Source organism: Pristis pectinata, chromosome 3 (genome assembly GCF_009764475.1).
Source record: "Pristis pectinata isolate sPriPec2 chromosome 3, sPriPec2.1.pri, whole genome shotgun sequence".
Classification (NCBI taxonomy): domain Eukaryota; kingdom Metazoa; phylum Chordata; class Chondrichthyes; order Rhinopristiformes; family Pristidae; genus Pristis; species Pristis pectinata.
This window is the reverse complement of record NC_067407.1, coordinates 47,837,903-47,854,014: the sequence shown is the minus strand read 5'-3', so window position 1 is coordinate 47,854,014 and position 16,112 is coordinate 47,837,903. Positions and strand designations below refer to the sequence as shown.

Below are 16,112 nucleotides of genomic sequence, written 5' to 3'. Positions count from 1 at the left end.
GCCCTTGCAAAGGTATCAGACCCATGGTTGGCTCGGCAGCAGAGGCACCTCTCCTTTATTTTGGAGTTCACCACAGATGTCCGCCACATCGCAGGGAAGAACAACGTGGTCGCCGACACGCTGTCCCGCCCCCACATCCACTCAGCCCCAGGGATCGACTACACAGCACAGGCGGACACCGAGATCCTGGCCTACCGCACCGCCGTTTCGGGACTTCAGTTGGAGGACGTCCCCGTTGGCCCGACAGCAGTTCGGCTCCTGTGCGACACGTCTACTGGCAGACCTTGGCCTGTGGTACCAGCAGCATGGAGGCGACGGGTGTTCGACACGCTACACGGCCTGGCCCACCCGTCCATCCGGGCGTCTATCAAATTGGTAGCAGACAAATTTGTTTGGCACGGTTTGCGCAAGCAGGTCGGACACTGGGCCAGGACCTGTGTACACTCGTCAGCCCTCTGCCCATCTCCTGGGGCACCAGGTATATCTTTACCATGGTTGACAGGTTGACCAAATGGCTGGAGGCCGTGCCGCTAGCAGACACGTCCACCGAATCCTGCACCAGGACGCTCATCGCAAGCTGGATCGCCAGGTTCGGACTCCCAGTGGACATCACCTCCGACAGAGAGGCACAGTTAACGTCAGGTTTGTGGACAGCACTGGCGCAGCTCCTGGGCACCCGGCTACATCACACCACGGCGTACCACCCACAGTCCAACGGTTTGGTCGAGCGGTTCCACAGGTACCTCAAGTCAGCCCTGATGGCACGCCTCAGAGGGCCCAACTGGACAGATGAGCTCCCCTGGGTTTTACTGGGCATCCGCACTGCCCCCAAGGAGGACCTGGGCACCTCGGCGGAGTTGGTCTATGGCACTCCCCTGACGGTCCCGGGCGAGTTTGTGCCAGAGGCCCAAGGTCCAGTTGGGATGCCGGCAGAAGTGCTGACGAGGCTGCGGGACAAGGTAGGGACCTTGGCACCGGTTCCGACCTCCAGACATGGCACTACACTGTCCTTTATCCCTAAGGACCTCCGGGACTGTGAGTACATTTTCATTCGCAGGGGCATGCACAAGTCACCTCTACAGAAGCTGTACGAAGGACCCTTCAAGCTGATCTGGTACAACGGATCTACGTGTGTGGTGGAGGTGGGTGGCCGTGAGGAGACTTTCACAGTGGACTGCCTCAAACTGGCGCATTTGGACATTGAGCAGCTGGTGAAGGTACCCTCACTGCGCCGGCGGGGCAGGCCACCCAAGAGGGACACACAGACTGGGGGTCCCATGCCCCCGATGGACGTTTCTGGGGGGGGGGGGGGTGTAGTGGCCCATACTCACGGAACTCGAACCGCCATTGGCGGCCGCGCAAAAGCGCGTCGTAGGCTAACTGCGGCGCGGGCCTTCCGGCAGGAACCTTACATCACGTCCGCCGGAGAGGCTCTCGGGTACTTTTGCGCACGCGCGCATTTTGCTTCTCTCAGTAAAGTGTGCTCCGGTTCAGCCTCCACGTCTCTGACTTTTCCTTTCAGCAACACGCCGTGTTCGGCTACAGTACTTTATAGCATTGGACACTGCACCTTTTATTCTACTAGTCAGGCTGAATTTGAACTTGGATTCAAAATTAACGACATACTTGGTTTTTCCCTTATGGGTAACATTAACTGCCATGTTATCAATCCTAAAGGCTAGGGCTCACGAAACTAATTTTTCTCAGTTAAAAGGAGTGATTTCTCACTCAGTAACACAATTGTACAAATTGTGTACTTAACTCCAACATGACCTGTAGTCGCCCTTATTTCATTTTTATTTAATTTCTTTCACCAATTGTCTTTTTCCATTGTCAAGTAGTTCCTTCATTCTTTTGTAACAAGTAGGATTAAAGAACTGTTACTATTGAGCAGATGGCTTTTTCTGCAGTGGCATAGTGAATTATTGGACCAGTATGCTGAGGGTTTATCTAATAATCCAGAGATGCAAATGTGAATCCCAGTGACATTTGGGGAATTTCATAAATCCTGAATTTTAAAACATACAATAAGTATCAGTAACAGTCAGTATGAAACTATTAAAGTGTCCTTAAAAACATCATCTGATTTTCCTCAGAAGAAGATTTACCACCCTTGCCTGGTCTGATCTATGTAATTCCAGATTGACAGTAATATTCTTGCCTCTTAATTTCCCTCTGAAATGGCCAGAAACAGCAGAAACAGCTAGCCAGTGATGCCCATGCCCCATGAACAATTAAATTTCCAGTTAAAATTTGAGTCTGCTTGTGCGTTGGTGTCCTCTTTTAGTTGAAGATTTGATTTATAAACATGATTCTTCATCTTGGGAAGTAGGACTGTGCTGTGCATTGAACTGCCATGAACCATTACTTCAATCCTGCCTTTAATTTGACTGTTCTACTTATTTTTTAGTTTATAAAATTCACTAGGAATTATCTTGTATATTAAGTATGTTTTAGATCCTTCCCATTTTCTTATTTCATTGTCCCATGCTTGCATTTGTCATGACACTCCTGCAGATGCTGGCTTGAACAAATTGAGATTCACAGCCATGAGCAGTTTCATTGCTCATCCAGGGATAAGAAATCTTGCAATCTTAATGATATTCTCAGAATCAAACACCATCTTTTCAAAGAAATATTATGGACATCTAGAGTGCAGGAATCTGCTTGGCATCTTTGTCAACTGTGTGGTTGAGAAATCCATTTAAATCCTTCTAATAATTTAATTAACATCTTGTGTGTAGCTGAAGTAATTCATCAGTAAGTGCATAGGTTATGGATGCAGCCAACATTCAAGGTAAATATGGCTGATGTATTGGTGAGCAAGTTGGAATAGGACTGGTTATGTGACTTGCAGTAAGCAGCCTTTTGTATGGCAAACAAAGTGAATTCATTCAAAAAACAGTCTTTAAAGACTTGAGGAAACAAAATTGATGCAATTTCTCCTGAAAATTGCAGCAAGTGGTGGGATTATTGTATGCACGCTATGTGCGTGGGGAATTACTTGCAGCATTGTGGTCAAGAAACTTGATTGACATTCTGCCTTGCTATAGTGTTAATATATGCAGCTCCCAGCCTTGTCATTGTTCCTTTATAAGCACAAAATTCCCATGCTTTTTTTCCAAAACAGTTAGAGTGGCGCTTCTCCTGAGATCCTACAAAAACTGAGATATTTCTGTTTAGAGTGAGAACTTATAAAAATTCAAATTTAAAGCAAAACTTGTACACTGAATATACGGCTTAGATCAGCTAGTGGCATACATGCCTAAGTAAGCAGGTGTCATTTCGAGCCATACTTTAGTCATTTGTCTCAAAAAATTAAGCTCTTAGCAACTGTAACTTCAATTTGAAGGCATTAATTTTTATTATTTTCTGTGTGTTGACTTGTGCAATTTTAACATTCAATCTTCCTTCTCGCCCACCTACCAATTTTAACTTTGAATTGATATCAATTGCTGCTGGTGGAAGTTCGTTATTTAAGCATTTTTCTCTTTTCCTTTATGGCAGGAGGAAGAGCTCTATGCTTGTCAAAGAGGCTGCAGGCTCTTCTCCATCTGTCAATTTGTGGATGATGGCGCTGAATTGAACAGAACCAAGAATGAATGTGAATCTGGTAAGATTGCAAACTGATTTGCCACAATATGGTATGGTGCTATACAGAACTTTTGATTAAACAGGTGGTAATGAAAAATGTCAAATGCATTAAGGAGGAATTCTTTCTGACCATGCAAGTAGTAGCAGTCTGAATGGCAATCAGAAGTAGTAGCTCACACTGCTGGAGAGATTATTAACAACAATAAGATAATTTTGTAGCATGGGTAACACAAAAATCACAAGCACTTTGATCTTTGTACTGACTGTACAGACTCGCAAATCAAAGCAGCTAGGGTTTTGACAGATGCATTCTATGATGCATCAGGGACAGCTTCCTAAACTATTACAATGTGGAAAGCAGCTATAAAGTATTACTTTAGTCTTGTAATATGATAGTAATTTTCCAGGAAGAGATTCTTAGTAGAATTTTTATATTGAATTGGACAGAGGCACGATTAGCAAAATGGTGTTTGTAAAATTTAGACTTGTACAGGGATCCTAGTGGTGCCTGTGAAATAGGGTTAAATATTTATTAATAGCTAAACAATGACAGACATTTAAGGAATACTTCATTATACTTAAATGAATATACATTTGCTTTGAGAAGAAAGAGCTCCATGGGGAATGTGATTATGACAAAAGGTTTTTAAAGCTTGTGATATTGCCAAAATGATTGGCAAACCTGAACATTTGAAACACATTGAAAAGTGACCAAAAAAATTATAGAAGCTGATAGAATCTGTTTTTATGTCTTGCTAGTTTATATTCATAGAGCTTCTACATGTATGTTTAATTATAAAGGGTGTAATTAAGGTAAATATGGGATCCTTGGTGGAAGAGGTGGGAAGAAATGATATTTTGGTGGGGAGAGGAAGGGAGGGAGGAAATATTAGACATTTATATCCATCTTCAAAGCAGAAGAAACATTTTAAAAAAACAAAACAAAGAAGGACATAAAACAGAATTAGAATAAGTAGGTTTTTTTGGTGGCTGTAACCAGTAGGATGCCACAGGAATTGGTGCTGGGGCCCCACATCTTCACTATCTATTTTGATGATTTGGATGAGGGGATCAAGTGCAACATATCCAAGTTTGCTGAAGGTGCAAAGCTAGGTGGTTTTGTGAAAGGGTAAAGACATGGGAGATGAAATAGTGTCAAAAAAAATGAGGTTATACATTTTTGAGGAAAAAAGAAAAGCTCTGCATTTTTTTTTGTTTAGAAGTGTGCACAGTCTAAAGATGTTTTCTGAGGGAGCAGGGTATCCCTGTACACAAATCACAAAGTTACTGTGCAGGTACAACGAGCAATTAGGAAGACATATGGTATGTTGGCATTTATTTCAAGAGGATTTGAGTAGCAACATCTTACTGCAATTTTACAGGGCCCTGGTGAGAATGCACCTGGAATACAGGTAGTTCTGCTATAACTGGTAGTCACATTCCAATGAAACCTCACGTTATGGAATGTCGTGTTAGTAGCAGAACAGGTTGTTGCCTTCAAAGCACAGATTTAAACAGGTTTTCTCAGTCATGATTGTGCTATAGCCATTGCAGCCCTTGTAATATAAACAGTGTTTCCTAATCTATCAATCACATTATAAACAATTTGCATTATGGAAGCTTGTGTTACAGCAGAACTACCTGTATTGTGAACAAGTGGGTTGAAGGGAGGGCATGGGTACAATTTGTCTTATGCGGAAAGGTTATGTAGATGGGCTTTCACATTTTAGAAGAACAATGGGTGATCTCATTAAAATATAAAAAGCCTTATGGGGTTTAACAGGGTAGATGTCAAGCCAGGGCATCTAAAACTGTCACAATCTCAAAATCGGAGCTTGGTCATTTAGGACACAAATGGGAGGAAATTTCTTCACCTTGGTATAGTAAATCACAGGAATTCTCTAACCAAGAGGGCAATAGTGGCTTGAGTTGCATAGAATAGTCAATACTGACAGTAGAATTATTAGACCGAAATGCTGTTGAGTTTTAATGGTCAGCCATGATCTCATTGATTAGTGGAGCAGGCATGAGGGGTCAAATGGCCTACTCTTCACAGTTCTTGTGTGTGGTCAAAATAAAAGGGTAATTTTCAGTGGGGTGTCACAAGGATCAGTACTAGGTAATCCACATTAAACACTTGGAAGACAGACAGTGTAACTTATCCATGTTTGCTGATGATGCAAGGCTGAATGGGAAAAGTGGGCTGTGTTGACAATGCCAAGGGTCTGTAAGGAGATATGCATGCCTTAGTGGACAAAAAGGAACTGGGAAAATAAGGTTATTAATTTTGGTTGGAAAAATAGAAAAATTTAAATGTTAAACTAGCAAATACAGGTGTACTGAGGCTTCTGAGTGTGCTTGTACACAGTGTGGGAGTGTTAGTGTGAAGGTTTTCATTTTTTTTGGGTGGTTGTTGCTGGAAATGGCCATCATTTATTGTCTATCCCGAGTTGCCCTTGAAGCTGTGATGAGCTGCCAATTTGAACTTCTGAAGTCTTTTTGGTAAAGGTAATGCTGTTGGGTACAAATCATAGTCTGAGTGTGGAGGGTGATCTACAGGTAGTGGTGTACCCATGTAGTTGTTGTCTTTGTCCTCTTTGGTATATTACAAGTTTGGGAGGTTTTGTTAGATAAGCTGAGGTGAGTAACCTGGTACATTTTGTTGACGGTATGATAGGTGAGGTATCAGTTAAGGAGCTGCTTTGTCTTGGCTAACTTTGGCCCACTTATGTTGTTGTTCCTCCTCTGGGCAAGTGGAGAGTGTTGTATGACGTTCCTGACTTGTACCTCTTTATACCATCTGCAAAACAGGAGATATCTAGCCTATGACTTGCTGTTGTTCTTGTGATTGGTTCAATTGAGTTTCTGGTCAATGATGACCAGCAATTGTGGGGGGATGTGGCGATGGTATTGCTGTTGAATGTCAAGGGTAGGTGATTAGACTCCCTTTTTGAAGCTGGTCATTGACATTTTGTGTGGCACAATTTAATTGCCACGTATTAGCCCAAGCTTGACTTGTGTTTAGGTTTTGCTCTACACAGCTGCAGCAAGAAAATGTCACATGTTCTCTGATTGAGATTTTTGCCATAAGTGTTTGATGTTTTGATAAAATAAGATCTGAACTAGTCTATACAGATTTCATTATAGTTTATTTGGAAGGGGGTGTCCTCCTTTGAGGAGGGGGCACTTCCCTCTTGAATTTAGTAGAATCAAAGGTGACCTCTTGAAACCAGCAAGACTGATAGTACTTAGCAAGATTAAATGTTGAGGCTGTACATTCTAGTGGGAAAGAATAGGGTTAGGACTGAGAGACTTCTTTACCATAGAGCTGAGTCTTAGGAATTCTGTATCCCAAAGGGCAGTGGATATTTAGTCATTGATGTGATCCTATTCAAAGTTGAGATTCATAACATTTTTTAGAGACATCAGTAAGAGGATCAGGTGACAAAGTGCACTTGATATAGAACAATCTTAATAGTGGATCAGGACCAAGGGGCTCCTTGGCTTTAATATGCTTGTTCTTATCACTTCAAATATTGTAGGAAGAAATATATTTAAAACAGCAGACTATAATGTTATGAATTATCTTTATTGTATGATGCTGTTTAATTCTTCAGCTGGATTTGCTTTTACCACCAGCTGAACTATAATCACCAGTACCCTATCTTGTGTCACACAAATTAACCTGAAGTTCGTGGCTTCAAGAGTTCCATGGCTGTCTCTTGGACTACTCTAGAGATAAACTTAAAACTTAGGCTTGTACAAGATTGATATAAATGTGGTCTTTGATACAACATTAGAAATGTTCTTTTTATAATTATTCCTTTTTAGCATGTGTTGAAGCATATAAACAGCAAGATGAGCAATATGCTTGCAACTTGGGATGTGAAAACCAGCTGCCATTTGCTGAACAGAGACAGAAACGGGTAAGAAAGGAAAAAAAGGTGAAAACTTGACTGTTGACTCAAAAACACAGCATAACTATTGACATTTTGAAACTGAGGTAGAGAAGTTGAAGACAGATTTTCTTTTGGTTACTTGAATACAAAGTGATCATTCTTTTGTTACTCTGTGGTAGCACCAGAGTAAATTTGGTCTGACTTCCCTGGCTACAATCTCATGGAAAATTAATAGCTAGAAAGGGAAGAAAGTGGTAGCAGTGACTAACAGGGACACAACTTTTTTAAAAATAAATTAAAGGAGGGAGGAAAATGTAAAATTCAAAGGTGTGGATAAGAAAGAGAAATAGGAAAGTGTCTTGATCAGTAAAAGACATTTTGTGTTGTTTTGGTTATGGAAGACCTGAGAATTTTTGGTCTTGAATTGCAGCCTACAGTTTAACTTGTAGAAAAAAGCATGTGATAACCAGTCATATTGTGTGACAGCAATTAGGGATTGTTAACAAGTTATCATCATTAAACATTGTTCCATTTTAAATTGAGTTTAGGGAATTACCATGTTATATTTTGGATGATAATTATTCTCTTTCCTATAGCTCATGTCTATGGTGCCCAAAATCCACTTTGTTTACCCTATCAGCATAATGTCGGCTTTCTGCAGTGACTTAATGAACTCGGCTCAGAGCTTTTTCACCTCATGGACCTTCTACCTGCAAACTGATGATGGCAAAGTTGTTGTATTTCAGGTAACAATATTACATATTCTGCACTTTGTGTAAATCAAATGTGGGGCATGCATAAAAGTAAAATGATGCTGAAAGTGTACCGTCAGCAGCCAAAAGGAGGCCAACATCTCTAGATTAAATTCTTTAATTGTCTTGACAAAGGTTAAATGTTAATTTCTTGCTATCAGTGGATTTGTTGTCCTTTCTGTCTTTTCACAGTTGTTTTTGTTTCCTCTCTTTGTTTCAAAAGAGAACTGTATTTGCTGTGCGGTTGCGGAAGGTTCAAGTGTTATTTCTTCACAGAATTCGGATAAAGGGGAACTGATGGATACTTGTGTTTCCAGAAGGGTTAGGATACTTAAACAATATTGTGTAAAATAAAGCTCATGGTGTAACCTAATAGTGTGGATAGAAGAATGGCTGGAAAGTGGGAAACAGCATAGGCATAAATGGGTCTTTTCCTGGTTGGTGTTCAGTGCTGGGGCCTTTAAAATTTATATAAATAACTTGGATGAAGGTACCAAAGGTAACTTTGCTGACAACACAATGGTAGATAGGAAAGTAAATTGAAAAGAGGATGCAAGGGGACTTTAAAAGAATGTGGCTAACAAGTGGGTAGAGATCTGGAAAATGGAATATAATAAGAAATTGGCCATTTTCCAATCATCCAAATTCTATTTCTACACTGCTGATTCAGAAGCTAATGCAACCATGTGTATTATACAAAGCTAACAATGTTATTGTTTATTGCTGATGGAATGAATATAAAAGTAGGGAGATTATGCTTCAGCATATGGGGCATTGGTGAAACCTCTGGAATATTGTGTACGGTATTAGTTTCTTATTTAGGAACAGTGTAAAAAAAAATGGTTTAGGTCAGAGAAGATTTACTGGACTCTAAAGGACAGATTGTCTTATGAGACAAAAGATTGAAAAACAATGTTTGCGTTTGGAAGAGTGAAAAGGGACATGATTGAAACACCAGATCTTGAGGGGTTTTGTGGTGGATATAGTGAAAATATTTCCTCTTGTGGCAGGTGCTAAATTGAGAGGTCACTAAAAATAAAGGATCACATACTTAAGATGGATGAGCTGAATTGAGAGTTGTGAATCGTTAGAGCTCAAAGGATGGTGGAAGCAGTGTCTTTGAATATTTTGAGAGAGGTAGGCAGATTCTTGTTAAGCAAAGTGAAAAGTTGCCTTCTGGAATGTAAATTTGAGGTTGTAATCTAATTAGCCTTCACTTTATTTAATTATGAAGCCGACTTGGGCTGTGGCTAATTTGCATATTCATATGTAAACAAATAGGATTGAAAGATTAAAAGGGGAGGGGAGGAAAGAGTGCTCTCAACTAGTCTGAGAATCACTTAAATGTGAATTTTATGACTGGATTTTTTTTTGCCCAGTAGTGTCATTTCCACAATTTGAGTCTGCCTTGACATGTGATGCATTTGGGTGAAAGTGAGATTTGTTTTAAAAGCAAACCACTATGAAGAAAAAAATCTTCAGTTGGTTGGGCAGAAAGAAGAACCTAGATAAAGTAAAATAATTAGGTGTTTTGTGCAAAATAAGTTTATATTAAAAAAAATTATAAAGCATTATAGTAGACATAAGAGAAGAATGTTTCAAATGAAATACTATACAGAGGGAAGATGAGGATAGAATTGATCATTAAAATCCTGATTCCTTTAATATTTTTGGGTATCTTTCACATTGCTTTGGTAGTACAAAGTTACTTGTATTTACCTTTTACTCTTGTTGCTCTTTGGTTTCCTTCAAGTCTGAACCAGACGTACGACTCGTGGTTCCACAACTTGAGCTGCAAACAGACAATGTAAAAGAAACGTCTCAGGCCCTCTCAGGTAACCTTGGTCCTTAATCTCTGAACTAATGCTTGTTATGTGATGGAATGTGGATTTTTCAGGTGGGTTTATTTACTGTGACAGACTTCTTGGCTACCCAGCCTACTAATAAAGCAGGAGTTTAGAATGGTGAAAATTGTCCTGATAATGTTCAAACCTGATTTGCAGCATTTTTCATTGAAACCCTGAAATGTAATACACTACTGCCTCAGGTAGAGCAGAGGGGTAACCAGGAACTGCAAATCAAGCAGTTATTTTTTTAAAAAATTGGAAAACTATATACAAACTAGATAGCATTTAAGCATTATAATCATTATTATCACATCAAAACATTTGGACTGGTGCAGCACTTACTCATCAGTCATTACTCGATGACACTCAGTCTGGGTTTTGCCAGGGCAGCTCTGTTACATCTCGCACCGTAGCCTTGGTCCAAACATAGACCAGAGAGCTGAATTCCAGAGACAAGTTGAGTGTGACTGCCTGAGGCATCGAGGAAACATGGCAAAAGTGAAGTTGAGGCATCAAAAGGAAAACACTCTGGCTAAGGACATACTTTGCAGCCAGAAAAATGATTGTGGTTGTGTAAGCTCAATTATCGTAGCCCAGGACATTGCTGCAGGAGTTCCATGGGGTAGTACCTCGGGTTCAACCATCTTAAGCTACAATGTTCAATTCCATTCGCAACTCCTCAGCAAATCAAGCAGCCAAGACAACATGCAGGTATGGACTGATAAGTAACATTCCCTAGTATGTTTGTAGCGTGAATAACCATTTAAAACAAAAGTTTCACCACCTAGCCATGACATTCATTGGCTGTACCATTGTAGAGTCCTCAATATCCTGGAGGTCACCGTTGACCAGCAACTCAAATACCATGCCATAGCTTCAAGAGTAGGTCAGAGGCTGGGTATCCTGTGGCAAGTGACTCACCACTTAACACTCTAAGCCTTTCCATATTTACAAGGCACAAATCGAGATAGTGATGGAATATTTTTCTCTTGCTGAAATGAGAACAGTGCCAGCAAATTACAGGACACCATTCAAGACACAGCAGCCAGCCTGATTAGCACCCCACCATTGGCACAGTGTGGCTGTGATGTGTACCATCTGCAAAATGCACTGCATTTAGTTGCCCGGGCTATTCTAACAGCATCTCTCAAGCCTCTAACCTTGCTCGCCTTGTCCATCTTGGCGGTAAGTGCATGGGAACACCACTGTGTGCAGGTTCCCTGTCAAGCTGCACACTGTCTTCAATTGGAAACATATCAATGCTCTTTCATTTGCTGATTCTATATCATGGAACTCCCTACCCAGCAGCACTGTGGGAGTACCTTCACCTGAAAGACTGCTGCAGTTTAAGAAGGTGGCTTACTACAAACTTCTCGGGCATATGCAGATAGGGAATAAATGCTGGCTTTGACATAGACACTGAGATCCCAAAAATAAATTAAAAAAAAAATCTACCCTGGGGACTGTGTGGTTAAGTGCATCGCTAGCTGGAACCTCACAGATGAGAACAACCAGTATGGAAATAAGCATATTTAATGCAATCGATGTTAGTGTAACATGCTTGCAAACTAAAATACTATTCCCAAATTCATCATTCTGCCCAAATTTTTTGGTGTTAACACTTCAGTAAGCTCTTGCAGCTTCCTTTTTCAAATTTCTTCAAACTAGTAAGCTCTGAAAATTACCTAAGGACTGGTGACTTCAAAAGGAAAGGCCCTGTGCTCATTGTAACCATATACTTCCATGTTCTTGGATAAGTACTGTGTTCCTGAGCCAGCAGTGCCTGGGATCTACAAAACTCCAGCCCAGCGGGGGAAAAGATCTGAAGGTGAGCTGATGGCATCAAAATCGATTACTGGTGCAAAATGTGCAAGGTCTTCTATGTATCTGTAGAAGTTTGAGGAGCCTGAAAATATTCCCAAAATCAAATTCATCTTTTAACCCTGTCCTTTGTTTTGTCACTGTCTCCATGGTACACTTCCCCAACAGATTCCAATGTTCTCCTAGCCAGATTCCAAGTGGTTCTAGCGTCAGTCTATCCAAAATTCCTGTCTGTTTCTATTGTGAACAATTTTATTGCTCTCTCACTTAAATTAATTCCAACTGAAATAATAACTGATACAAGATAAAATGAGAATAGAGATTTGGTTGGACTCTGATTCTCCCCTCCTGCAATGGAACTACCTACTGATGTTTCATCACAGACTAAGTGAAGAATGGATGTTTGGGCAACTGCAAGAGGCTTGCTGGCATACAGGGACCTTTAATGCAGATCTCTACTCATTTTGATGGTGAAAGGGAAGCAGAAAAATATAGTAAAACTCTAGTAATCTGACATACTTGGGCCTTTGGTGCTGAACAAGACTATCAAGATCTTCCAAGCTATTCATTATTTATACCCCAGCACACCTTTTAATTTTTCCTCCTCTCTTTGGGAGTTCTGTGAGGCCCTCTCTCACTGCTCCTCTCTATGACCTCTGCTGCTCTCCAGCCAGTCCTGATGAAGGGTTTCACCCAAAACGTTGACGGTTTATTTCCCTCCATAGATGTTGTCTGACCTGCAGAGTTCCTCCAGCATTTTGTATGTTGCTCCTGGTTCCAGCATCTGCAGAATCACTTGTGTGACACCTTTTAATTCACTTTTTAAAAAAAAATGTCACTATTATAATAATTTTTTTCCATTGATCCTAGTAAACTTAAACACAGCATGGTGGTCCTGGTCAGTTTAGAGAGTGCGGGAACTGGGGCTCCAATGAGTGGGAAGGGAGTGCAGCAAGCATCACATGATGAGCTGGATGCCAAGCCATTGAGATTTCTGAATAGTTGGATGGCGGACTATCAAAGTTTTACTACCACTCTGCCACTCGTGCTTATTATAAATATGGATCCTGCTCTATTTTCTTCAGGCTACATAGTTCCGCCTATGACGGCTAAAGGTGTCACCAATCCAACAGCCAAAAAAGCTGAATTGATATGTAAAAAAGTGCTTACTACTAGATAAATAAATTGGGAATAAAGGACCTCCAAAAAGTTTATATTTGAGAATGGTTACTATTTATAGGCATTCCAACTCGTGGCTTTTGGTGCTTTAACAACTTCATGTGATGAGGAACAGTAATTTGGATATACTAGAGAACAAGGTGAAGAGCAAAACTGATTTTGTAGGTTGAAGTGCAGTATCTACAATTGTTACCAGACAATTGCATTGCTACAATTTTATTTGCATGCAACTTTTCTGTAGCATTTTGCTTTTGAATCTTAAAGTCATAGTATTTACATATTATTTTATCAGTGCATTATACAGATTTTCCAATTTGTTTTTTTTACATGATCCTTGATTCATTTGTTTTGGTTGACTAATTGCCTGAATCTTATGATACTGTCCTTTTCAATTAACAGTTGCGCAATTCTATTTTCAGTTGGTATAAGGAGAATAAGCTGCATCCTATCCAGCTTGCCCATACAAATCTTTCTTGCTTATTGTTTGTCCTCATTGACACGTGTTGGCTTCCTGTTCCCTAAAGTTTAATATTCTCATCCTTGTTTAAATCATCCCTATTGCCTCTACTCTCACCTCAAACTTCATGCTTGCAACTTCTTTCCCAAATTTCCTTCAGCTTACAAAACTTCAAACTGTCGTTAACTATCATTTTGGAGCACTTTTTCCCCATCTTTGGTGCTTGTCCGTACTGTGGAATTTCATTCCATCACACTTTTTCTCTAAGATCCTCCTCAAAACCCTTTTGGTCTTTGGTCAATCTTCCCAATATCTCATCATTTATATTAGCGCTTTGTTTTTTTGATACTCATGGAATCATCTTGGAGTTTCTGAAAATATCATGATTGCACCATTTATTGTGGTGCACTAAAGTAGTTTTGGAATAATGATCCCTCTTCCAGAAACATACTCCAATTCCTACACCTTGCATTCATGTAGGTGATTTTTTATTTTCAATGCCTAATTGTTGCAAATATCTAAAAATTATGATTGCTTTGACTTACCTTCCTTTCATATTGATTTGTTTTTCTGTATATTTTACTATCTACATGCATCCCTGCTCTGTTTAAAACAGTATTTCTTCAGACTTTTATCTGGTTCACTTCTGTAATTATAGGATCATCTTCCCTCACTTGGTCTCACCTATTTCACACCATCATCAGGACTTTAGAAAAAAATTGTTTCCGTGTCTTCAACCCATGCAAATTAATCCTTCCAGGTTTTGAATAAAAATATTAGTAATGGAGCTTGAGTCAGGCCTGTATCTAATATTTCCGGTGCTTTTACCAACAGACCACATAGCCAAGGCTCTTTATGATGATACTCGCAAAGCTTTCAGAAGGGAACATGGGACTGGTTTGTATTTGAAAGAGGGTCGTGAACAGGAAAATCAGAGTGTCTTGGAGTGTTTGTCAAGGTAGGTATTTTGATGAAATTTAGACTCTGGGCAGGAGATTGATTTGATGCACTCTGCTGTAAATTTGTTTGTAAGGATGCAGAGGAGTCCAGTTCCTCTAATTAAAATTATCCATTTACATACTGGATGATAATTGATCCCCCAAGTAAGTAGATTACACTTAATCTGAGGCACCAACATAGTTTAGCTTTGACTGTGTTTCATTTTATGATTGCATTTGCCTTGTTTGAAAGCAGAAAATAATACGCGTTCAGTGAGTAACATTAACAACAACCTAGTGATCCTTCCTGTATACAAGTGCTTCTCAGAATGTTGGGGAAGTTTTCTTCAATCCAGGGGTGCTAACACTAATTGTAGCTATGTCCAGCCATCCAGGCTGAGAGGCTTACAAACCTGGGTGTTAACTTGTGTCCTACTGCTTAGAGCTGCTCCCTTGAGGGGCTGTTTTTCTATTTTGCATAAACAAAAATAGAATATGCAAGATAAAAACATGTAGACAATCAAAAGTATTTTAAACAACTAACAATAGAGTATACAATGTAAACAAAATTTAACAAATTTAAATTTTAAGAGTATATTTGTTTCAAATATACGTTTAAAACTTAACAAAGATGTTCCAATCTTTTAACTTTTCCAAATAATGATGTTCAGATTGACCTGACTGCAATAATGTACAGTAAGTTTAATAAGTACATTGAATGATGAGGTATCAAATTTATGTATTTTATACCACTGCATTTTATCTCGCATATCCTGAGCAGCAGACCTGTCTCTGCAGCTGATCATGGGGAAAATATTGTCCATTTATTTAATGCATCTTAATTGCTGGTTGTCAGTTCAAATAAGTTGCTTGTGCCCCTGTGATATAAAATGAGCAAATCAAAGTTTAACATTTCGTTCTCTCTTCATTAGGTTGATCAGTTATTTGAAGTGTATAAGTTCTTGATTTTCCTGAAATCAATTAAATATCAGAATGAGGCCTCGCAACCAGTGATGCAACTGGTGTAGTTCAATGATAGTGTGGAGCATTTAATTATGGCGGGAAAATAGGAAATGATATTGGTTTTAAAGGCACAGATTGTCCCCACGTTATGACAGGATTCCATTCCTGTGAACTGTTCGCAAGTCAATTATGCAGCCAGGAACGGGGTTCCCAGGTGGCAGAAGATCTCTGCAGCATCCAGCTAGTCCATACTGCCGGTTTCTCAAACATTTGATCGTGTATATAGGTCGTGCATATGTCGGGTGTTCGTAAGCTGAGGTGACTTGAACTTCTGCCTTCCTCAATCCATTCCCTTGAAATTGTATGTGGTGTCTTCCAATTCCTTTGCTCTCTTTTCCTTGAAGTTGATAAATTAAGTGTATTTAATCTGGCACTAATCTTGCACTTGGATAAGTCTTGCCTAATTTTGCTAGGTTGGAGTTTTAAAGGTTAGAATTGAGACTGGTAGATGATATAAAATATGGATCAACCAGGATCTAATTGATTGGTAGAATAGGGCTACTTTGTTCCTGTGATATTAAATATTAAGATTAACTCTTAATTTATTTGATTTACTGGGATTGCTTTCCATTTTTCTTTATGGGAAAGTAGATGTTAGATTC

The 16,112-nt window shown here is 39.8% G+C and overlaps 1 protein-coding gene across 1 annotated transcript in view; it reads left to right on the top strand.

The window, feature by feature from the left end:
* Positions 1 to 16,112, top strand: part of tmem59 (transmembrane protein 59) — a 32,378-nt gene that overhangs the window by 9,004 nt on the left and 7,262 nt on the right. The window contains exons 2-6 of the mRNA XM_052012173.1: positions 3,508 to 3,613; positions 7,426 to 7,520; positions 8,090 to 8,239; positions 9,999 to 10,080; positions 14,384 to 14,507. Coding sequence (XP_051868133.1) covers positions 3,508 to 3,613; positions 7,426 to 7,520; positions 8,090 to 8,239; positions 9,999 to 10,080; positions 14,384 to 14,507 — 557 coding nt within the window. The remainder of the gene's footprint in view (positions 1 to 3,507; positions 3,614 to 7,425; positions 7,521 to 8,089; positions 8,240 to 9,998; positions 10,081 to 14,383; positions 14,508 to 16,112) is intronic.